Source organism: Hemiscyllium ocellatum, chromosome 43 (genome assembly GCF_020745735.1).
Source record: "Hemiscyllium ocellatum isolate sHemOce1 chromosome 43, sHemOce1.pat.X.cur, whole genome shotgun sequence".
NCBI lineage: Eukaryota > Metazoa > Chordata > Chondrichthyes > Orectolobiformes > Hemiscylliidae > Hemiscyllium > Hemiscyllium ocellatum.
The window spans coordinates 22988592-23009980 of NC_083443.1; the positions used below are offsets into that span (position 1 = coordinate 22988592).

The window sequence follows — 21389 nt, forward strand, 5'->3', positions numbered from 1 at the left end:
ACAAATTAAGAATCACACAAAACCAGGTTGTAGTCCAATAGGTTTATTTGGAAGCACCAGCTTTCGGAGTGCTGCTCCTTCATCAGATGGTTTGTTCAACATTGTCCTCTGTAAAATGCAAATGAGAGCTATTTCGGTTGCTAGCTGCTGATTGAGGGTGCCATGGCTTTCCCTGAGCACTTACACAGCACTTAGCCTAACAGTCGAAGAGAATAGCAGACCGGATCTGTTGACCTGGAATACTGTAAGAATTATGAAAGAGCCCAAAGCAGCTGCAGTGAGGGTAAAGTACAGTTTGAAATGGCAAGGTCACAATCATCTGATGAAGGAGCAGTGCTCTGAAAGCTAGTGCTTCCAAATAAACCTGTTGGACTATAACCTGGTGTTGTGTGATTTTTAAGAACAGGATTGTTTTGGCTGTAACAGACAAAGCATATGGCAGTATGATATATCAGCTATGACCAAGACTCGGTTGAACAATAGGCAGGATTGACAGCTCATCATCATAATTTAGTTATTATAAGATAAACCTTGCTTTTAAAACAAGTGGTAAATACCGACCCAGCATCTGAATAATAATCTAGAATTAGATCTATTTCCCCACACAACACAAAGGCATCCACAAAAAGAAGGGCAAAAGGAGAAAAAAAACACAACTGACCCAGGATCTGAAAGCAAAGGACAATATGCCAATCCAAAGGATTTCTTGTCAACAAAACCAAATTGCTGTCAGCTGTAGACTAATGGAAAATATTCATTTCAGACCAAAATCAAGAATTTGGAAAGTGCCCATTGTTTAGTTTCTCAGGACTTATCGGGCAGTCAAAAGTACTGATATTTGGAAGCTCTATCAGATTCTGAGACATGCTGAGAGAAAGGGGGAGATACACAGGCATTTTCTGAAGTTTCCTCCTCGCTGCCTATTTGGTGTTTACTCAGCAAGTTGACACTTAGTGAAAGATGGTCCTACTACAGAAAAAAAAGAGGTAAGTATTAAAAAGATATAGGGCTAATAGTGAAGATTTGATATTTCTTGTCACTGTTGGTTTAACGGTTTGATTTTCTAGACTTTATGGTGTGATGCTGACATTGATGAGACTGCATTTTTTCCATTGTGACGAAGTCACAAAAAACAAGTTTTCTTTTGTGAGATTCACTCTGTTTGAGGTAACAAAGATTGATCAGCATTACATCATATGTTTGTGTTCAATTAGCTAACCTTTACAATGAAATATTGCGTATGAATATGCTGAAGTCTTAAATTCTACATATCTTTGGTAGAACTGTTTATTAAAGACTACATCTACCAGCCTCTCTCATGCTGTCTTCATCGTGAAAATTAAAAAAATTCTAATGATCTCATCAGGGATTTTACTCTCAGCAGCTCAAGCTAAGCAGGCTATAAATTTCTAGTTCTGATTTATTGCCATTTTTGAATTTTGTTAGTCTGCAAAAAGGAAGTGTTCAATATATGGGGAAACTCTCACTGGCACATTTCATTGAGCATGCTCCTTTTGTTTGTCCAAGGTACTGTTGGGAATCAGGTCAACTGAAAATTTCTAAACAAAGATTAACAAGATTTTTGTTTGAGAGGAGAACTGAATGTTATGGAATGGAGGTCAGGGGTGGGACTACATGGACCTAATCCAGATGAGCCATGATCTAACAGAATGGCAGAACAGACTTGGATAGCATTCTCTAGTACCTTGGATGAAACCATATCAATCAAATTAGGAAAAAAAATACATTTCTAAATTCAAGCTGCTTATCGAGATTTCACCAAGTTAATTTCAAACACAATCGATAGTTGGAACAAAAACACATTTGGATATCAGAAATTGACCTTTATTCTTGTACTAATCAATTGCTTTACATTTGATACAAAGTAACATTCTTTTTTCAGCACAGAAAAAAACCATCAGTACCTGTTTGCTCTGTACCATTTCTGTCACACTCTGACTGTGCCTTCAACAACGTACACTGGCAGGAGGTGGGTAGGGATCAAGTCACTGGATCAGTTGGATCTATATGTTGAGCCAAAATGAAAAATCCAACAGTATGATTGGGCGCTTTGAATGTAAAAGGGAAACTTCCTCATTGCTAGATCAAACTGTTATAGAAGTAATCGAATTGCTCTACATACCTGCAGTATGTGAAGTCAAGTGAAAAACCTTGCCCAATGCTACTTCTGGCGCTAATTCTAATTTAAAAAGTGTTTTTTTAAAAAAAAACCAAGTCGTTAAAATGTCAAACAACCTTTTGTTCTTTAAAAACATCCCTTTTTACTATAGAATTTTAAAAAAAATTAGTAGTTTCATTGAATGTATGAAAGGTTCTCATGCACCAGGCAATTCATGAAATGTAAGGAACAGTCTTGTGTTTCTTTATACATTGAAGACTGTAGGTACAGGAGGAAACTACACTTAAAAATAACACAAACTGGAGGACCAAAAGCAATTATCCTGTGTTAGGCATACAGGATTCACAAGTGCAATGTGAAAAGATGATATTAATGTTGACAATTTGGCACAATATATTGGGGACAGGAGTGGGGGTTGGGGGTGGACAACATAACATAGACATTGCATTGCAGATCCAATGACCAATTTCCAGACAGTGGCAACTCTACAATTACTTACTGTGCCTCAAAACTACATTTACTTCGACAAAATCTCCAAGCAAGGGAAATAGTGTTTCAAAGTTAAATAAATCTGACTGCTACACACTCTGAATTTAAAAAAAAGCTCAACATATACTGCAAAATTGCACCAAGATGAGTTTCTTCAATATATACAGCTTTTAGAAAGTGTCATATCAGCATGCCAGGCCTAGCTAATAGCTCTTTACCCCTTGCTACATATCATTAGGCCCAACAATTAAGGTATTAGTTTATACAATATGATCAGATACATTATGCTGCTTAAATATCAAGATCCATGCAGAAAAATATATTTTCAACAGACAAAAACAAAAATGCAGTGGTCTGCCCTTTAAAGGAGTGCACGAAAGTTCATAGTCCACTCCAAACAGTACCAATCACAATATCTTTTCCCACATACATGATCACTCTGTACCAATTTTATTAGGTTTAATCTGCCAGTAGAATCACAGGACGCGAGCATGTAACCAGCTAAGCACGCCTGTATGCATGCACAAACTTCACCCCATTCAGAAGAGTTGTCTTATCCAAAATACAAAGAATAAGAGATAAGGATATAAACATTCAAGTAAACATTTAAAACAAATACTCAGGAAATATTACTTGTAAACGTGTGTTCTAAGTTTTAGTTGCAGCATCACTTTTATTTCAAATTTTATTTGGGGGAGTGGAGAAAGAAGGTAGAATAAAATATTTTAAAATCAGTCCCGAATATATCCAATTGGAAGGGTATTTTTGTAACAATGCCAGAGTACAGCAGATGCCAGGTCAATGTGTATTTAAAAAGGTTTGACCCAACACCCTCAGAATGAGATTCATTTTCTGTTCACTATAAGTACATTGCCTGTTCTGTGTAATTTGCAATCTTCAGATTGTGTACTCAATACGGCAATTGTCAGGTTTCACACTTTTACAGCAAAGGAAGTTTGAGTTGCCCAAGTGCGATCCTAGAGTGTTCCAGCTGGAATCCACAAGACTTTGTTTTGTTCTTGATCAACAATTGTCATGATCTGAGTGCAAATGTAGGGCAGGCTGCCGCCCTGGACAATACCTGCAAAGAGACAGAGATGATTTATAATTAGTAAGTGACTGTCATTTTGTAAGGTTTCTTTGATATCAAAAAGTGTAAATCAATGACAGAATGGAATTTCCATACACAATCATAAGTATAAAACGTTCCAAGCCTTTACTTTTGATTGGGGTATTATAATTCTGCCTAACACTCATCACATCTTTGAGGCATGTGAGGTCATCTTCCTTGTTCTATATTGATATTGAAAGGGATGTAACAATGGAAAATAAATAATGCAATGGAAAACAATATTCCTAAAAATAAAATGATAAGTACATCAATATAGCATGTATTTAAAAGCAAAATCATTTAAAACTGCAACATTCTCCTACTTTTGCTTGTCTTCCAAAGGCAATGATTCACTGGTGAGGCATCTGGCATGTTGCCTTACTCATGTGGCCCTTTCACCACGTAGGAATCGGCCACTATTTTCAGTCAATCTTACAATCTAACTGTTGATAAATCAGGCTTAACATTTTAGGTCCGGCAACCATTCCTCAGAACTGAGGGTAGTTAGGAAAATATCGGTCTATATTGCAGAAGATAGGGTTGGGGGAGGGGGTACGACGTAAATGGTAAGTGGGAATATAGCCCAAAGAGAGAGAAGAACAACTGGACAGACATGGGAATAAATAACAATCTGGCTAAGAGGGCAAACATCTGTTAACAGAGACCGTTAGTGGCTAACGATAAGTGGAATGGCAGATTGACTAGGCCTGGTGTGTGGGGTAGGGGGCTAGGACATGGGACAGTTCAGACCAGAAAATTACTTTTCCTGGAGGAAAGGTCTTAACTGTTCCCTCCCCACCACTTCCTTCCACTTGGCCAATCTCATCCTCAACAACTTCTCCCTTATCTCCTCTCATTTTCTTCAGGTCAAAGAGTTGATCATGGGTACCCGCATGGGCCCCAGTTATGCCTCTCTCTTTGTGGGGTACATGGAACAATCTTTGGTCCAGTCCTATTCCAGTCACAATCCTTTCTCTGATATATGATACCATCGGTGCTGCTTCCCTCTCTCGTCCGGCATTGAAAAGGTTTATCAATTTCACTTCCAGTTTTCTACATGCCCTCACTTTCACCTGGTGTATTTCTGAGTCCTTCCTTCTATTTCCTTTTTTGGGGATAGGCTGGCCACTAATATTCACGATAAACCCGCTGACCCCACAGCTACCTGGACCATACATCCTTGCACTCCATTCCATTTTCCCAGCTTCAGTCGCATATGCTTCATTGATGCCAACTTTGACAAGAGTGCCTTCGAATTGCCCACTTTCATCCTCAACCGAGGATTCCCCAGGACCATTCTCCAGGGTCCTCAACCAGGCCTGACCCAGCTCCCGCACCTCTGCCCCCACCCCCTTTCTTCCCTCCTGCAACAGTGATAGGGTTCCACATGTCCTTACCTACCATCCCATCAGTGTCTACATCCAGAAGATGCTGCCATTTCTGCCATCTCCAGCAAGATGCCACCACCTGACACATGTTCTCCTTCCCTCTCTTGACCACCTTCCGCAGGGACCATTCCCTTTGGGACACTCTGGTCCACTCTTCCTCGACTCCCAACACCACTCGACAGCCCAATGGCATCTTCCTCTGCAACTACCAAATCAGTATCACGACCCATTTACCTCCTCCTTCCTTAGCATCCAAGGGCCCAAACATACCTTCCAGGTGAAGCATCACTTTACCTGCACTTCCCACCATGTAGTCTATGGCATTTGCTGCTCACAATGTGGTCTCCTCTACATTGGGGAAACAAAGAATAGACTGGGTGACTGCTTCGCAGAACAAACTACGTCCTACCTGCAAAAAAAAAGAGCCTGAGCTTCCAGCTGCCTGCAACTTTAACACACTACCCTGCTCTCTGGCCAATATCTCTATTTCAGGCTTGCTGCAGTGCTCCATCAATTCTCAGTGCAACCTAGAAGAACAATGCCTCATCTTCTGCTTGGGTACCCTGCAGCCCTCCCAACTGAATAGCTAGTTCAATAATTTCAGTCTCCTAGTCAGATCGTTATTCACTCCCTTGTCTGTCCAACTGCTCTTCTCACTCATAAAACTGAAGAACTATGGATACTGTGAATGAGAAATAAAAGCCAGAAGATGCAGGGAGAGCTCAGCAGGTCTGGTAGCATCTGTGAAGAGAAATCAGAGTTAATGTTTCAGGTCCAGTAACCCTTCCTCAGAACGGAGTTTCTCTTCACAATGCTTTTCCTTCACAGAACCTGCAGATCTGCTGAGCTTTTCCAACAACTTCATTTTTTTGTCTTCCCTCACTTTGGGCTCTATCCCCACCTGTTGTTTACCCCAACCCCTTCACAACCATTCGAGGAGCAGGAGAGTCAATGCTTCAGGCATAAGCCCGTCATCAGGAAAACTGATGCTTATGTTCGAAACGTTGACTCTCCTGCTCCTTGGAAGCTGCCTGACTGGCTGTGCTTTTCTAGCACCACACTGTTTGACTCAGATCTCCAGGATCTGCAGTCCTCACTTTCTCCCAGATTGTGAGGGTGCCCAGAGGAAACAACAAAAGCAGTGACAGTGGTAGTAAAGTAAACGGATATGTAAAATAGCTGCAGGAGAGAGAAAATGGGTCGGATCTACTGAGAGGAAAGCTAACAATACACAGCTGAAGGACAGCGAGGGATGTAACAGAAATGGAAAACAGCGGTCATACTGTGAAGTTGTGGAACTCAATAGTGAGTCCTGTAGGTTGTAAAGTGACCAAGTAGAAAGTGAAGTCTTGTTCCTGCAGCTGGCGTTGAATTGCACTAGTATACAGTAGTAGGCCAAGGATGGAAATGTTAGTATGACCACAAGGTGGTTTAGTGGAATAGGAAGCAATCAATTTGACCTATTTATTTTGCTTCTGATTTCCAGCACCCGCCGTAATGTTTTTACTCATATATTGCATACTTCATTTATTAGTTGGTACTAAAAATGACCCTACTTATGGAACGCTAGTCATGTGAGTTATGCTTCATTTGTTATTTAAATTATTTTGTTCCTGGAAGAGCAAAGAAAAAAAGTATATTTTATGAGTGCAAATAATATGCAATAATTTATTCCAATTCTTATGCTAATTTATTTTTCATTTTAATACATTCCACCAGTTCAGGCATCCCAAGGTAAGCCCTGAATCTACCCATTTTAATTCATCAGATATCTACAGCGTTTTAATAATATTGAATATATGCTGTTTACATGACAGACAGCATAGTTACAGAATATTCACAGACTTTCAGATCTTTTTAAAATATACATTCATGTAATGTAGGAGTTCATTAATTGCCCATCCCTACTTACCCAGAGAACAGAGAGTCAACCATGTTGCTATGGGTCTGAATCACATGTAGACCAGACCAGGTAAGTACAGCAGTTTCCTTCTTGAAGGACATGAGTGAACCAGATGAGTCATTCCTGACAATCAACAATGGTTTCACGATCATCATCCGACTCTTAATTCCAGATTTTTATTGGAATTAAACTACACCATCTGCCATGGTGGGATTTGAACCCGGGTCCCCAGAACATTACCTGCATCTCTGGGAGACTGATTACTAAACTCAGTCATCTCTGACTAAGCCCCACTCTCTTCAACTGGACCCTCATTTCCTGACCCACAGGCCACAATCAGTGAAGATTGGGGACAATATTTCATCATCACCAATACTCAACACTGAAGCCCCCCAAGGGTGCGTACTCACTCTATACCCATGACTGTATACCAGACTAATGCCATTTACAAGTTCACTCATAACACCACCATAATCGGTTGAATCTCATGTGGCGACGAAACAGACGACAGACGGGAGGTGGAGGACCTGAAAAAATGGTGCACTGAGAACAATCTGGCTCTCAATGCCGAAAACCAATGAACGCATTATTGACTTTCGGCGGGATGTTACTCATGCCCCCTAAACATTAACAGCACAGAGGTGGAATGAGTGGAGAGTGTCAAGCTCCTGGGAGTGCTCATCCACAACAAGCTTTCTTGGACTCTTCATGTGGATGCACTGATTAAAAAGGGCCAACAATGTCTCTTCTTCCGCAGGCAGCTGAGAAAATTTGGCATGACAGCAAATACTCTCGTCAACTTTTATAGGTGCGCCATCGAGATCATTCTGTCTGGATGTAACACTTTCTGGTATGGCAACTGTACCATTCAAGATTGGAGACTGTTACAGAGGGTGGTGAACTTGGTCCGGACAATCACAAAGGCCAAAATCCCATCTATAGAATCATCTACCAGGCCTGCTTGTCAAGGAAAGGCTGCCAGCATTCTCAAAGATCTATTCCACCCTGGCAACGTTTTTCTACAACCTCTACCATCGGGGAGAAGGTACAGAAGCCTGAACACACGCATCAGCCGGTTTTGAAAAAGTTTCTACTGTGCTGTTGTTAGAATACTGAATGGACTCAAAGTCTTAACATTCGCCTGCACCTGTATTTTTGTTTTTGCTACTGTTTACCGGTTATTTACTTCTCTATGATGTTTAACTATGTGATCTGCCTGTATTGCAAGACAAAGCTTTTCACTGTGCCCCGGTACACGTGACAATAAATTCAATGCAATTCAGTCTAGCGATAATACGATAAGGCTAATGCCTCTCCCAAAAGAAAGGCAAAAAAATGCATTAAACCTGTTAAAACAGTTTCAGGCAGAGCAAAGATATTTCAATGAGCGTTTATTGCTACAGATGAAAACTTGGAAAATTAGAAAGTGAAAGCCTTCTTGGGTAGTGCTGTAGTATCAATATACCATGATATGCTGCTTGAGAACAGATTTAGTTCTCTCCATTGCATTGTTCATAAGTTAAGCACAGTAAACCACACCATGTTTGTCCAGTGTAATTTAAAAAATAATCAAGGGTTGTGGGTGTTGCTGTTGCAACAATTAATGGCTCTTCCTTAATTTTCCCGGAGAAAGAGATCCTGAGCTTCCTTCTTGAAAAATCAGCTTTTGGCGTGTCAGACACCCACTGTGCTGTTCAGGATTTCCAAATTTTGACCTAGCGACTGAAGGAATGGCAATACTGTTTCATATCAGGATGGTGAGTGGCATGGAAGGGTATTTGGATGTGGTGTGCCCATGTACCTGCTGCCCTCGTTCTTCTGGGTAGTAGAGGTTGTGGGTTGGATGGTGCTATAAAAAGGCGGCTTAATGTGTTACTGCAGTGCGTATATTATATGTTACTATGCATTAAATGATGGAGGGTGTGAATGTTGAAATTACTTTCAATATCACAGTAAAATGAATTGTACATTTGTGCATAAAATATTAAACTTAATCCACAAGTTATTATAGTTCTCTTTGCTTTTTTAACCACTGAAACCAACATGAACCATTACTAATTAAACAGTTCATATTGTCTTCATTCAACATTTATAAAGGCAACATCTAATACCTGCAGTCAATCTAAATCTCAAAGGTATTTTTAGAAACAAGATAGATATTCTGGAGTTGTCTGCAGGGGAACCACGATTATCTGAATACCAGATTATCCGAAGGAGATCGCGAGGTCCCGATAGAAACATTACATCAAAGATACGTTTCCAAGCCTGATTGCGTCTTTTGTTTACATTGATTAAAAATGAACTCGGCTTACTGAAATGCTGCTGAGACCAGTCCTGGACAAAGGTGGGAGCCCAGGTACCGTCTCCAAATGACTGACGAGTCGCCCTCTCTCTCACCCCTCCCACACTTTCTGGAGTTCTACACAGTGATGTGACCTAAACTCCTCTTCCCCAGATAATCTCTTCAATATTTTCCTGTACAGAGCAAAGGTGGAACCTAAGAAAAAGTTGTAGTAGAAGGTTGTGCGTGCACTATTTGGAAACTCATCCCCCAAAGGCTGTATCAGTCTTCCTGATCATGTCCCATCTGGCTGCCCCTGAAGGGAAGGGGGGTCGGACGGTGGCAGGGCTAGTCTGAATTGGCATAGGTTGGGGCCCACGGGGGTGGGGTTGCTCATGTGCTGGTGCTTAGTCTCCTGAATGGGTAGCAGACTTTAACAAGTGCTCGCTTCCTCAGTTCCATTGAACTCATGGGGGTGGGGTGGGGTGGGGGCATGGAGTGGCTTCAGCAGTGCTGCAGGTCCCTTACACACAAGTTTGCATCTGCTCAGAAACAAACCCTGAGGCAGAGAAAGGGAGCAAGGCTGCCAGGGTGAGGGAAAAGGGAACTTTGGAAATCTCCGAGCCCCAGAGGAGAGGCATTGAATCAATTAACCAAATAATCAATTGTCTGAATGAAATAGTGCCCGGCCTTCTCGTTGGGATAATCAAGGTTCCTCTGTACTATCGTTGGAAATTTGCAGTAGAGTGATGGACACTGCCATCTAGTGTTATTATACTGTTAGCACACAAAAAGTAACCAGTGAGTCATAAGTGCTCTTGGAACAGCAACAAAAAAAAACAAAAGTGAAACAAAATCAATAACATTTAAATGTTTCAGAACTTAATTTCAAACCTTGAAATGCAGCACACCACAAGTAGCAGTTAAGCTGGTGCATGAATCAATGTTAAGGAGCTTAAATAAAGATGAGCACTAAATGCAACATAAAACTGACAGGCAAGAGGGCCGTAGATTTTCTAATGATTCTTTGTGAGGAGAGGATATTTCGCTTGCTTTTCTTTCTGTTCATTTACAGCACCTACATGATCTCTAATGTCCTTAATTTCAATAATGTTTGAATACTGAAACAAGATAAATGGAGATTTTCTAAGTTTGGATAATTTGATCTGCTTTTGCAATGCACCGACTTTTAATAAAATTTATCACCATTTTATTCAATCTTTCCAGAAACAATAATTTGTCCTATGACAATGATGATAGATAGATTTTCTATTAATTGACTTATTTGTTAAGGATTAACCTTAATTTTAGATTTTGTCAAGTATAGAGTGGCTGACAATTTACCAGCAAGTTTTAAAAAAGGACTTAAAAAGACAAAATGAACAAACAGCAGAAGTGACTGGTAGTCAGAATTGAGATCAAATGTCGTTACACATTAAGAAAAAAGGGACCAGGTCATATTTACAAACGTGCAATAATTAAAAAGTAAAAAGGCAAAGTCCTAGAGGATCAAAGAGCTGCTCTCTCATTAGAGGGGGAAGACTAGTGATGAGTTTAACCGGAGGGTGACCATGCCTTGTAAGGTTGAGAAGATGGGTCCTCCATGGTAAGCTCAGCCAGTGTGGGAACTGAATCTATGCAGTTGGCATCACTCTGCATCACAAACCAGTTGTCCAATCATCTCACTTGGGGTCCTTTAATTCAGTATTGGACTTCTAAAGAGATTTTGGACATGAACAGACATTGTACCTGCGCTGTTGAATGAGAAAAGGTTGTACAGGCTGAGCTTGTTTCTACTGGAATTTGGAAGGAGAAAGGATGACTTGAATGAAGTACATAAGATGCTCAATAATCTTAAGTAGGTGCATATGGAGAGCATGTCTCCCCTTGTGAATGAGTCCAGAACTAGTGGACTCTGTTTAAAAGTTAGGGACCATCCTTTTCAGAGATTAGGAGATTTTTTTATCTCTCAGAGAAGTTGTGAGATGTTAGAAGGTAATGGAGACAGATAATTGAATGTTTTTAAGACCGAGGCAGATAGATTGCTGTTAGGGAAGGGAAATTGTAGATGGGAATTGATTAGCCATGATATTTCAGACCCAAGGGGAAAAGCCCACTTCCGCTTCTAATTTATTTATATTCCTAAACTGAAGTTATATTTTGTGCCATTATATTTTAATCGCTTCTTCATGCATGAATTAAATGAGATTGATCAATGTTCCAATAAGTATTTGTGTTTTGCTAAAAATCATACTGATGATCATACTGGTTAAGAAAGATGGTCAAAGGAGAGTATCCAATCAAAAGTTACGGCACAGAAAGTGGTAAAAACTAGTGGTAGACCTGCAGATCAGAACTTTAAGGAACCAATGAAGAATGAACGATAAAGCTAATAATGAGGGAGAAAACTAATCATGAAAGTAAACTGGAAAGAAATAGAAAATCAAATAACCAGAGCTTCTATGGGCACATAAAAAGGGGAAAAAAGGTAGCTAAAGTAAGTGAATCCCTTCGAGGATGCAACTGGGGAACCAACGATAAAGAACCAGGAAATGGCAAATAATTTGAACCAATATTTTGCATTGGTCTTTAAGGTGGAGAACACTATCAACATCCCAAAGATAACAGATGAGCAAGGTGTTAATATGAGGAAAGATCTTGTAACAGTCTCTATCATAAGGATTAAGCTAATGAAACTAAGAGCATTCAAGTCACCAGGACCAATGGTCCATCTCCAAAGGTTTTAAAGGAACTGGCTGCAAAGATAATGGAGGAAATGGGACAAAACATTTCCAAACTCACTGAATTATGGGAGGGTCCCAGCTGAGCGGAAAACTGCTAACGTGACAACCCTGTTCAAGGAGGAGGGAAACAGAAAGCAGGAACCTCCAAGCCAGGTCACCTAACAGCTGCTGTGGAGTCCATTGAGTAAACTGAAACTTTCGAAAAACTTTACACAATCAAACAGAGTGAACATTTGCCAGTGTTCTTTGAGGATAAAACAAGCAAAGTTGATAAAGGAGAACTAGTAGATGTAGTGCATTTAGATTTCCCTGAGGCATTTCAGAAGATGCCACAGAGTCATAGAGTGATATAGCAAAGAAACAGATACATCAGTCCAACTAGTCCATACTGACCATATTCTCAAACCAAAATAATGCTACTTGACTGCATTTGGCCCATTTACCTCCAAATCTTTCCTGTTCATTAACTTAACCAAATGTCTTTTAAGTGTTGTAGCTGTACTTGCAACTACCACTTCTCTGGCAGTTCATTCCATATACAAATCACTCTCAGTGTAAAAAGTTGTCTCTGTGTCCTTTTTACATCTTTCTCCTCTCACCTTAAAAATATGCCCCATAATTTTGAACTCCACTCTGTAGAAAAGACCCTTGCTATTCACCTTATCTATGTTCCTCTTGATTTTATAAACCTGTACAAGGTCACCCCTCAATCTCCTAAACTCGCAACAAAAGACGTCCCAGCGTATCCAGCCTCTTTTCATAACTCGAACTCTCCATGTCCGGCAACATCCTGGTAAATCTTTTCTGAACCCTCTTCAATTTAATAACATCCATCCTACAGCAGGGCGATCAGAACTATACAAGTTGTTCAGAAGAGGCCTCACTAATGTCCTGTACAACCTTAACATAACATCCCAATTCTGATAATCAAAGCTATGAGCAATGAAGGCAAGAATATTAAATGCCTTCTTAACCGCTCTGTCTACTTATGAGGCAAATTTTAAATACTAAAGTACCTGAACCTCTGAGTGTCTCTGTTCTACAACACTACCCAGGGCCCTACCATTAACCGTGTAAGTTCTGCCCTTTGTTTGTTTTACCAAAATACAATACCTCACATTTATCCAAATTAGACCCCATCTGCCACTCTTCGGCCTTATTAATCAAAATATTTTTATTATCTTAGATGACCTTCTTCACTGCCCATTATACCACTGATTTTGGTGTCACTGCAAACTTATTAACTATGTCTCTTAAATTCCCGCCCAAATAATTTATTTCAATGACAGTCAAAAATGGACCCTGTGGAACACCACTGGTCACAGGCCATCAGTTTGAAAAACAATCCTTCACCACCACCCTCTGTTTCCTACAGTCAAGCTAATTTTGTATCCAAATGGAAAGTTCTCCCTTAAGAGTTGATAAAGTGTGGCAATGGAAAAAGCACAGCAGGTCAGGCAGTATCTGAGGAGCAAGAGAGTCGATGTTTCGGGCTTAACCTAAGTTCTCCTTGAATCCCATGTGATCTAACTATAATAATTAATCTACCACACGGAACCCTGTCAAAGGCTTTACTAAAGTCATGTAAACAACGTCCACTGCTCTGCCCTCAATCATTTTGGTTCCTTCCTCAAAAAGCTCAATCAAGTTTATGAGACACAATTTCTCTCGCACAAAGCCACGCTGACCATTCTTAATCGGTCCTTGCCTCTCCAAACGCTTGTAAATCCTATCTTTCAGAATCACCTCCAATAACTTACCCACTAGCAACGTCAGGCCCACAGGTCTACAGTTTGCAGGTTACTTGCACAAGAAAGGAGATCATGGTTTTTGGGGTAATGTAAGTGCATAGATTCAGGATTGATTAACATACATAAAACAGTGAACTGAGATTAATTGGTCTTTTTGAGGTTGGAAAGACGCAACTAGTAGAGTGCCACAAAGATCACACCATGGTAAAACTCTCTTGACAGCAGAATCATTGCTGCCTCAGTTTGGTTGATTTATCTAAGATCTTTGACAGAAGCTTGTTAAATATTAGTCTTAGTGTCCCAATTATTTACTGTCTATATTTTCGTGCCAATTGGTAGAGGAATTGAGTTCTGGAGTCCTGAGGTCATGTTGCAGTTGTATAAGACTTTGGTGCGGCTGCATCTGGAGTATTGTGTGCAGTTTTGGTCGTCATACTATAGGAAGGATGTGGAGGCACTGGAACGGGTGCAGAGGAGATTTACCAGGATGTTGCCTGGTATGGTAGGAAGATCATATGAGGAAAGGCTGAGGCATTTGGGCTGTTTCCATTGGAGAAAAGAAGGTTTAGGGGTGACTTGATAGAGGTGTACAAGATGATTAGGGGTTTAGATAGGGTTGACAATGAAAACCTTTTTCCACGTATGGAGTCAGCTATTACGAGGGAGCATAGCTTTAAATTAAGGGGAGGTAGGTATAGGACAGATGTTAGGGGTAGATTCTTTACTCAGCGAGTCGTGAGTTCATGGAATGCCCTGCCAGTAGCTCTTTATGGGCATTTAAACAGGCATTGGATAGGCATATGGAGGATAGTGGGCTAGTGTAGGTTAGGTCAGCTTGGGTCGGTGCAACATCGAGGGCCAAAGGGCGTGTACTGCGCTGTATTTTTCTATGTTCTATGTTTGTCATTGAAATAAATGATTTGGGTGAAAATATTGGTGATAGCAGACTATGACACATCCAAATTTGATGATACAAAAATAGGTGGAAGGGCACATTGTGAAGGGGTCAAAGGAATTTGCAGGGGATATAGGTAGGTTGAGTGAGTGGGCAAAAGCTTGCAGATGGTGATTAATCTGCGCAAGTGTGGGATCATGCTGTGTAGCTCTATGACCTTGGTTGGAAGACTCAAAATATATGATTATCAATTAAATTGAGAGAGGCTCTGAGAAAGTGCACCACAGAAATATCTGGGTAATCTTGTGATTGAAATGCACCTTTTCTGATGTTCTAATGTAAAGCTTCCTTGACAATGGATTAACTACATCAGTTGGTTGGGGGGGGGGGGGGGGGGGGGGAATATCTTGGGCAAGAAGACATAGTTACAGAATGACATTTAAAACTGAGATGCGAAGGAATTTCTTCTCCTGGGGTGAATTCTCGAAATCAGAGAATTTGTGGTCACTGAGGTTATTTAAAAAGGAGTTGATAGATTTTTGAAATGTATGGGAGTTGATGGCTGTGCCAAGCTGACACGAAAGAGGAGTTGGGGGCTGCAGCAAATCAGCTGTGATATTGTTGAATGGCAGGGTGATTTTGAGGGACTGAATGGTCTACTCTTACTTATGTTCTTATGTAAAGATTCCTTGATACTGGGGATTAGCTACTAGAGCACTGATGATTACCCAATAAAAATGAACAAATCAGTAATCTTGCATTTAAATAAACCTCTTCCCTTCAAAATGAAGGTTAAAATGTGAACTGTAAGTCAAGATTAAGACTTGCAGGCTAACACAAACAGATCCTTACCTGTGAAAAACTTGGTATATTCCTGTTCAATCTTCTGAGCAGCCTCAAACTGTTCCTTGGAATGTTTTTTTTGTGTACCTTTGTCCCGCAGAAACACTGGATCCTTTTGCTCTCTGGTGATACAGTACAATGATTAGAATTTGCTAAAACCAGTGTAATGGCATGTTTAAAAAGGTCTAGGAGGTATGTGCATTCACATAAACAAGTTATTGGTGTCTCCATTAAATATTTCAATAGCTTTTGTAATTTTCTATGCTATACTTTATTCAATAAAAACAATAGCAAATGGCACAATATTTTGTGTTATGAATAGAAAATGTTGGAAATACTCAGGTCAGGAAACATTTGCGAAGTTACTGAGGCATGTCAAATGATCTTTCATCAGAACTGATGTTGCCTGACCAGCTGAGCGTCTCATGGATCTCCTGCTTTGCATCATTTACATTATATAAAAAAAAAGACACAAAATAGATTGCATTATCATTTAAAAGATTATGTAGAATCTAAAACTGACATACATTAAACACCAGAAGAATACACATTGCGCAACCATAGAAATGTGTACATACAGCTTCATTTTGATCCATATCATGTTTTTGTTAGCTCTGTATATTTTTGAACTTATACATTCTTCAACAGCAACTGATTATTGATAGTACATGCTATTCTGTATACAATTGTATTATATATCAACAAAGAAAAGCTACTTATTTATTTTAATGAATTGAATCCACTCACTTGATTTGTTTCAAGTTTTTGTACCGTATGAATATAACGATTGGATAGATGTGTATTCGGTGTAGACGCTCAATGGCATGTGGTGCAATATCAAGTAAACAGTGGCTGTCCTATAAATAAAATTTAAAAATTAAGAAAAGCAAACTTAATGGCAGCTAGTCACATTTTATAATGAACTACTATCTGCACTGGTGTCAGTTCTCAATCAGGGAGTCACAAGATAAAGGCCCACTTTAAAGACCTGAATGCATAAGCTAGAATGCTGCTTTAATGTAACATTGAAGGATTGCTACACTGTCATCTTACAAATTATTTAGTAAACTAAGGTACCATCTATCATCTCAAGTAGATGAAAAGAATTCCATGGCTTGTCCTCAAAAAAGAGCAGGGATGTCTTGGCATGTTCGTGACCAGCAGTTATACCTCAACTGCAACTAAAGCATGTTATCTGAGGTTGATCTCACTGCTGTTTACAGGACCTTTGTTCCATGTGAGTCGGTTGTCACATTCATCTCGAACAGTTGCAAAGTGCTTTGGGGTATTCTGCGCGAGTGCTGCATAAATACATATTCTCCCTTTCCTTGATATCTTTGGACAAGCAATCTCATTGTTTTCAAACTTTAGAAAAAAACACTCATTAGAAACAGATGTTGAACAGTGCAGAGTTTGGAGCACCTATCAAACTTTAAGCAACAAGATGTAGAGATACCTCTGAATTGTTCCACATAACAGCCCAAATGTTATGGTACAAGGTTGCCGAACAATGATGTGGTCACACAGAAGTGACATTGAAGACTGCATGATTCAAACAGCAGCAACATTACACATTCACTTCGTAATACAAGAACACCATATTTTGCTTTTCAATATCATAGTCATTGCCTCGCCACATTAGCATCCTTATCCAACAAATAAGTGTTCCCTTCCCAGGCAAACTGTCGTCAATTTACACTTGTGTACTGAACAGGAATTGTTCAGAATATCAAAGATCAAATCATCTTCTATCTATTATGGTCTGAAATGGGAAAGAAAAGTCAGCAAGAAATTGAGTAAAGGAAAGTTGACAAAAAAGTAAGATTTGCAAAATGGAAAAGTTTAGGGATCAGAATGCTGATATGGCAAATGGCCAAACATCGCACATCATGTCATGTTGTCAGGAATATTTTGATATTCATTTATATCAAGGCAGGTGCATTTCTAACAAGTGGCTAAACTTTATCTCAAACTCATGCTCTGCTAGGACAGTGTTTGCTTGCTTGTAAACACTGCTGATTTAGTTATAAATAATGCTGCCTTCCTGAGGAAACCTTGCAAATACTGCTAGTATCTAGGAGTCCAGTATCACAATTTAGAAAAAAAACACTCATATGTAAAATGTCATTTACCAATTACCAAGAAAGCTAATATGCCATTACATTGGTTTTTTTTAAACTTGATTGATGGAATCAGGGTATCACCACTGGCTAGGCCAGCATTTATTGCTCCATCCCTAACAGTTAAGAATCAACCATATTGCTGTGGGTCTGGAGTCACATATAGGCTGGACCAGATACAGATATATGCCTTCTTCCCTAAAGGACCTTAGTGAACCAGATGGGTTTTTCCATCAATCAATAGTGGATTCATGGTCATCATTAGACTCTTCATTCTAGATTTTTAAAACAGTTAAATTCCATTATCTGCTATGGTGCTATTCAAACCCAGGTCCCCAAAACATTACCTGGGCTTCTGGATTAACAGTCCAGCAATATTATCATAGGCCATCACCTCCCCTGTGACATCAACCTCTGTGCATCGATCTAGAGGCATGCTACAGGTAGGTTTCCACAGAACCGCAGAAAAGTGACAGCACAGATTGAGGCCATTTAGCTCATTGTGCCTATACCAGCTGAATAGACTTACTGCCCATTCTAATCCCACTTATCTGCATCTGGTCTGTAGCTTTGCAGGTTACACAGCTGCAGGTGAAGATCCAGATTCCTTATAAATCTGTCGAGTGTTTCTGCCTCATCTACAAAGTTTTGCAGTGAATTCCAGATACCCACCACCCTCTGGATGAAAAAGATTTCCCCCATGTCTCCTTTAAGCCCTCTACCAATCACCTCAAATTTGTTGCATCCTCTCTGCTTTGGGAAACAGGTTTCCCTGTCCACTGGATCCAAATTGTTCATTATTTTATACCCCATTATTAAGTCACTTTTCAGCCTCCTCTGTTCTAAGGAAACATCTCTAACCTCTCAAATCTTCCTTCATACCTTCAATTTGCTGGTTACACTTTCCTATAAACCTATGTAGACAGGGTTTTTTAGACTCTCGACATGGAGCAGGAATAATGCTGTATTCGTTAGAATTCATTTAACCTTACCATTGAGAATAGGATCATTCTAGATTCCAAGGAATCTTACAACTTTTGAAATGCTCTAAAGTAACTTGATTAAACTGATAATATTAGTTGGCATTGGTAACCTTAAGTAGAAATTATCAAATTATATAAATCACAGAAATTGAGGGAAGAGGCACCTTCTCGGTTATTTCTTTAATGGAGGCAACAGTTGTGACATCAAAATGGCCACTCCTCCTCTTGTAATCAATGAAGAGATAGTCTGCAACTCCTCGCTCAATGGCCTGCTGGGAAGCTTTCATAACCTCTGAACATAAAAACAGAAACACAGATAAGAATGTGGAGTATCTGTCTTCAAACACATCAATTTTATATGAATGGCTAATACCGACTACTCAATACAAAGTGGGGGAGGGGGGGGGGAGGGGGGAGGATTTCTAGGGGATGAATCACAAAAGGTTAGTATGCAGTAAGTACAGTAAATCCTCTGTATCTGCAAAATCATGTGTCACAAATTCACCTTGGTGCGTCAAAAATTAAGCAACAATGAAAATCGATATCCGTTAGCAAAAAATCACCGATCTTTAACGAACTCCGCACTCTCAAATTTCATCATTTGCGAGGGTTGTCAGGAATGGAACCCTCGCAGAAAAGCTAATAGAATGTTATTGTTTAATACAAGAGGAAATGAATACAGAAGTATGTAGTCATGCTTCAGTTTTACAGGGCACTGGTGAGATCACACTTGGGATGCTGCGTATGGTACAGGTATTCTTATTTAAGGAAGTTTGTAAATAGCTTAGAGATGCTGCGGAGAAAATTTACCTGACTAATGTATGATTGCCTTCTGAGGAGAGGCTTGTATCTTCTGGAGGTTAGAGTAAAATGTGACCTGAATGACACACAAGATCCTGAGGGGTCATAACAGGGCACGTGTGGAAAGGATGTTTCCTCTATTGGGAGAACCCAGAATTAGGGGTTACTGTTTCAAAATAAGGGGCAAACTATTTCAGAGAGAGCTAACAGGAAGTTTTTTTGCCCTGCAGAGGGTTGATGGGCTTTGAAATATTCTCCCTTGGAAGGGGTCGTAAGCAGAACCCTTGAAGATTTATGTAGGAGAGGAAGATAAATTCTCAATAAGTAAGGAGGTGAAAGGTTATCATCGATACATAAGAAAGTGGAGTAAACAGTTCAGTCACTACCTTAGTGAATGACAAAGTAGGTTTGATGAACTAAGTAGCATACTCCTGCTCCCATATCATATGATTATATTTCTAAAACTATTCTTTGAAATATGATTAAAATTGACAGAAATATTTTAAGTGCAGATAAAATACTTATTTTCAGAAGATTTTTTTTATCCTACAATTTCATAAAGGAGAAATACAGGCAGCAATCATAAACAATTGTTGACATGCATATAAACCTCTGAAGAAACCACAGAATTACAACTATATATTTGAAATTAAAGCAAATCTGCAGATTTATACTTACCTAGTGGGCATCTGCAGAATTTTCCAGAGGAATCTTTAACTAACATGTCCTTCACAGCATCCACTAATGGTCCCAAAATAAGCACAGGCCTTGGTGAGGTGCACTCTATTTTCTGCACTCTTTGATAAGCCAGACTTCCACAATCTATCAATAAAAATAAGTTTCAACATATAGTTGGCTTTAAAAATCCAAAACAGCAAAGATGATTGACAAATCAGAACTGCATTTAGTAATTAAATCAGAATAATCAGATAAAGAAACTTTTGCAACTCGTGCGATAATCTTATATCTTGGGAATTACTGAACAAAGTCCCGATCAGTGAGTTAAAGCAGGTTGCATTTCACTCCATCTAATATGTTTGGCATTAAGATAACTAACATTGCAAATAAGCTATCATTAACATCTGAAGTTGGCTGATCAACTAGAATCATCTCTTGACAAAAATTGTCAAAATACCTTCCAACAATGGGATAGAATCAGTGCTTATGGCATCAAGAGCCAACATCTCCTTTCCATCTTTCGAGTTATTCCGTTTATGTTTTTTATTTCGCCGGAAGAATGATCTTCGGGCTGCTGCTGACAGTGTCTTCACCGAGCCATTTTCATCCTTGACCTCTGACATACTGTGTCTTCTGCAAAATTCCTGATCCATCCTGCCAGAATAAAACAATTTAGCAGCATTCCATGGTTAAAAATAAGATGAGAATTCTAAAGTAAGGCAGTGGGTATACAGTGGCAGTCAAACACAATAAGAATTATTTGTGACATGTCAACTCTGCGGTCATATGCAAAAAGCCAATTTGAGCACAGCGTGTCACAAATCATAATGTAACAAATAACTCAGTTTGTCTGTTTGCTTGCCGAGTTGGTGGGTTTGTTTTCAGACGTTTCGTCACCATGCTAGGTAACATCATCAACGAACCTCCGGTGAATTGGTATTCTGTCCCTGCTTGCTGTTTGCGTGTCTTGGTTTGCTGTGGTGGGTGATATCATTTCTAATTCTGTTTCTGAGAGGCTGGTAAATGGGGTCCAAATCTATATGTTTGTTAATGCAGTTCTGGTTTGAATGTCAAGCCGCTAGGAATTCCTGTACATGTCTTTGTTTGGCCTGTCCCAGGATGGATGCATTGTCCCAATCAGACTGGTGTCCCTCTTTGTCTGTGTGTATGGATACCAATGATAGTTGGTCATGTCTTTAAATGGCTATTTTGTGTTCACGCATCCTGGTGGCTAGATTCCTGCCAGTTTGTCCAATGTTTGT

The 21389-nt window shown here is 39.7% G+C and overlaps 1 protein-coding gene across 10 annotated transcripts in view; it reads right to left on the bottom strand.

Annotated features, from left to right (window-relative positions):
- Positions 1-1829: 1829 nt before the first annotated feature.
- dlg5a (discs, large homolog 5a (Drosophila)) overlaps positions 1830-21389 on the bottom strand; it is a 226662-nt gene continuing 207102 nt past the window's right edge. For all 10 annotated transcript variants that reach the window (XM_060853989.1, XM_060853990.1, XM_060853991.1 and 7 more), the window contains 6 exons: positions 20585-20781; positions 20128-20271; positions 18813-18940; positions 16293-16402; positions 15555-15667; positions 1830-3710 (listed from right to left, as the gene is read on the bottom strand). In XM_060853989.1, the coding sequence (XP_060709972.1) occupies positions 3607-3710; positions 15555-15667; positions 16293-16402; positions 18813-18940; positions 20128-20271; positions 20585-20781 (796 nt within the window). In that variant the 3' untranslated portion in view covers positions 1830-3606. The remainder of the gene's footprint in view (positions 3711-15554; positions 15668-16292; positions 16403-18812; positions 18941-20127; positions 20272-20584; positions 20782-21389) is intronic.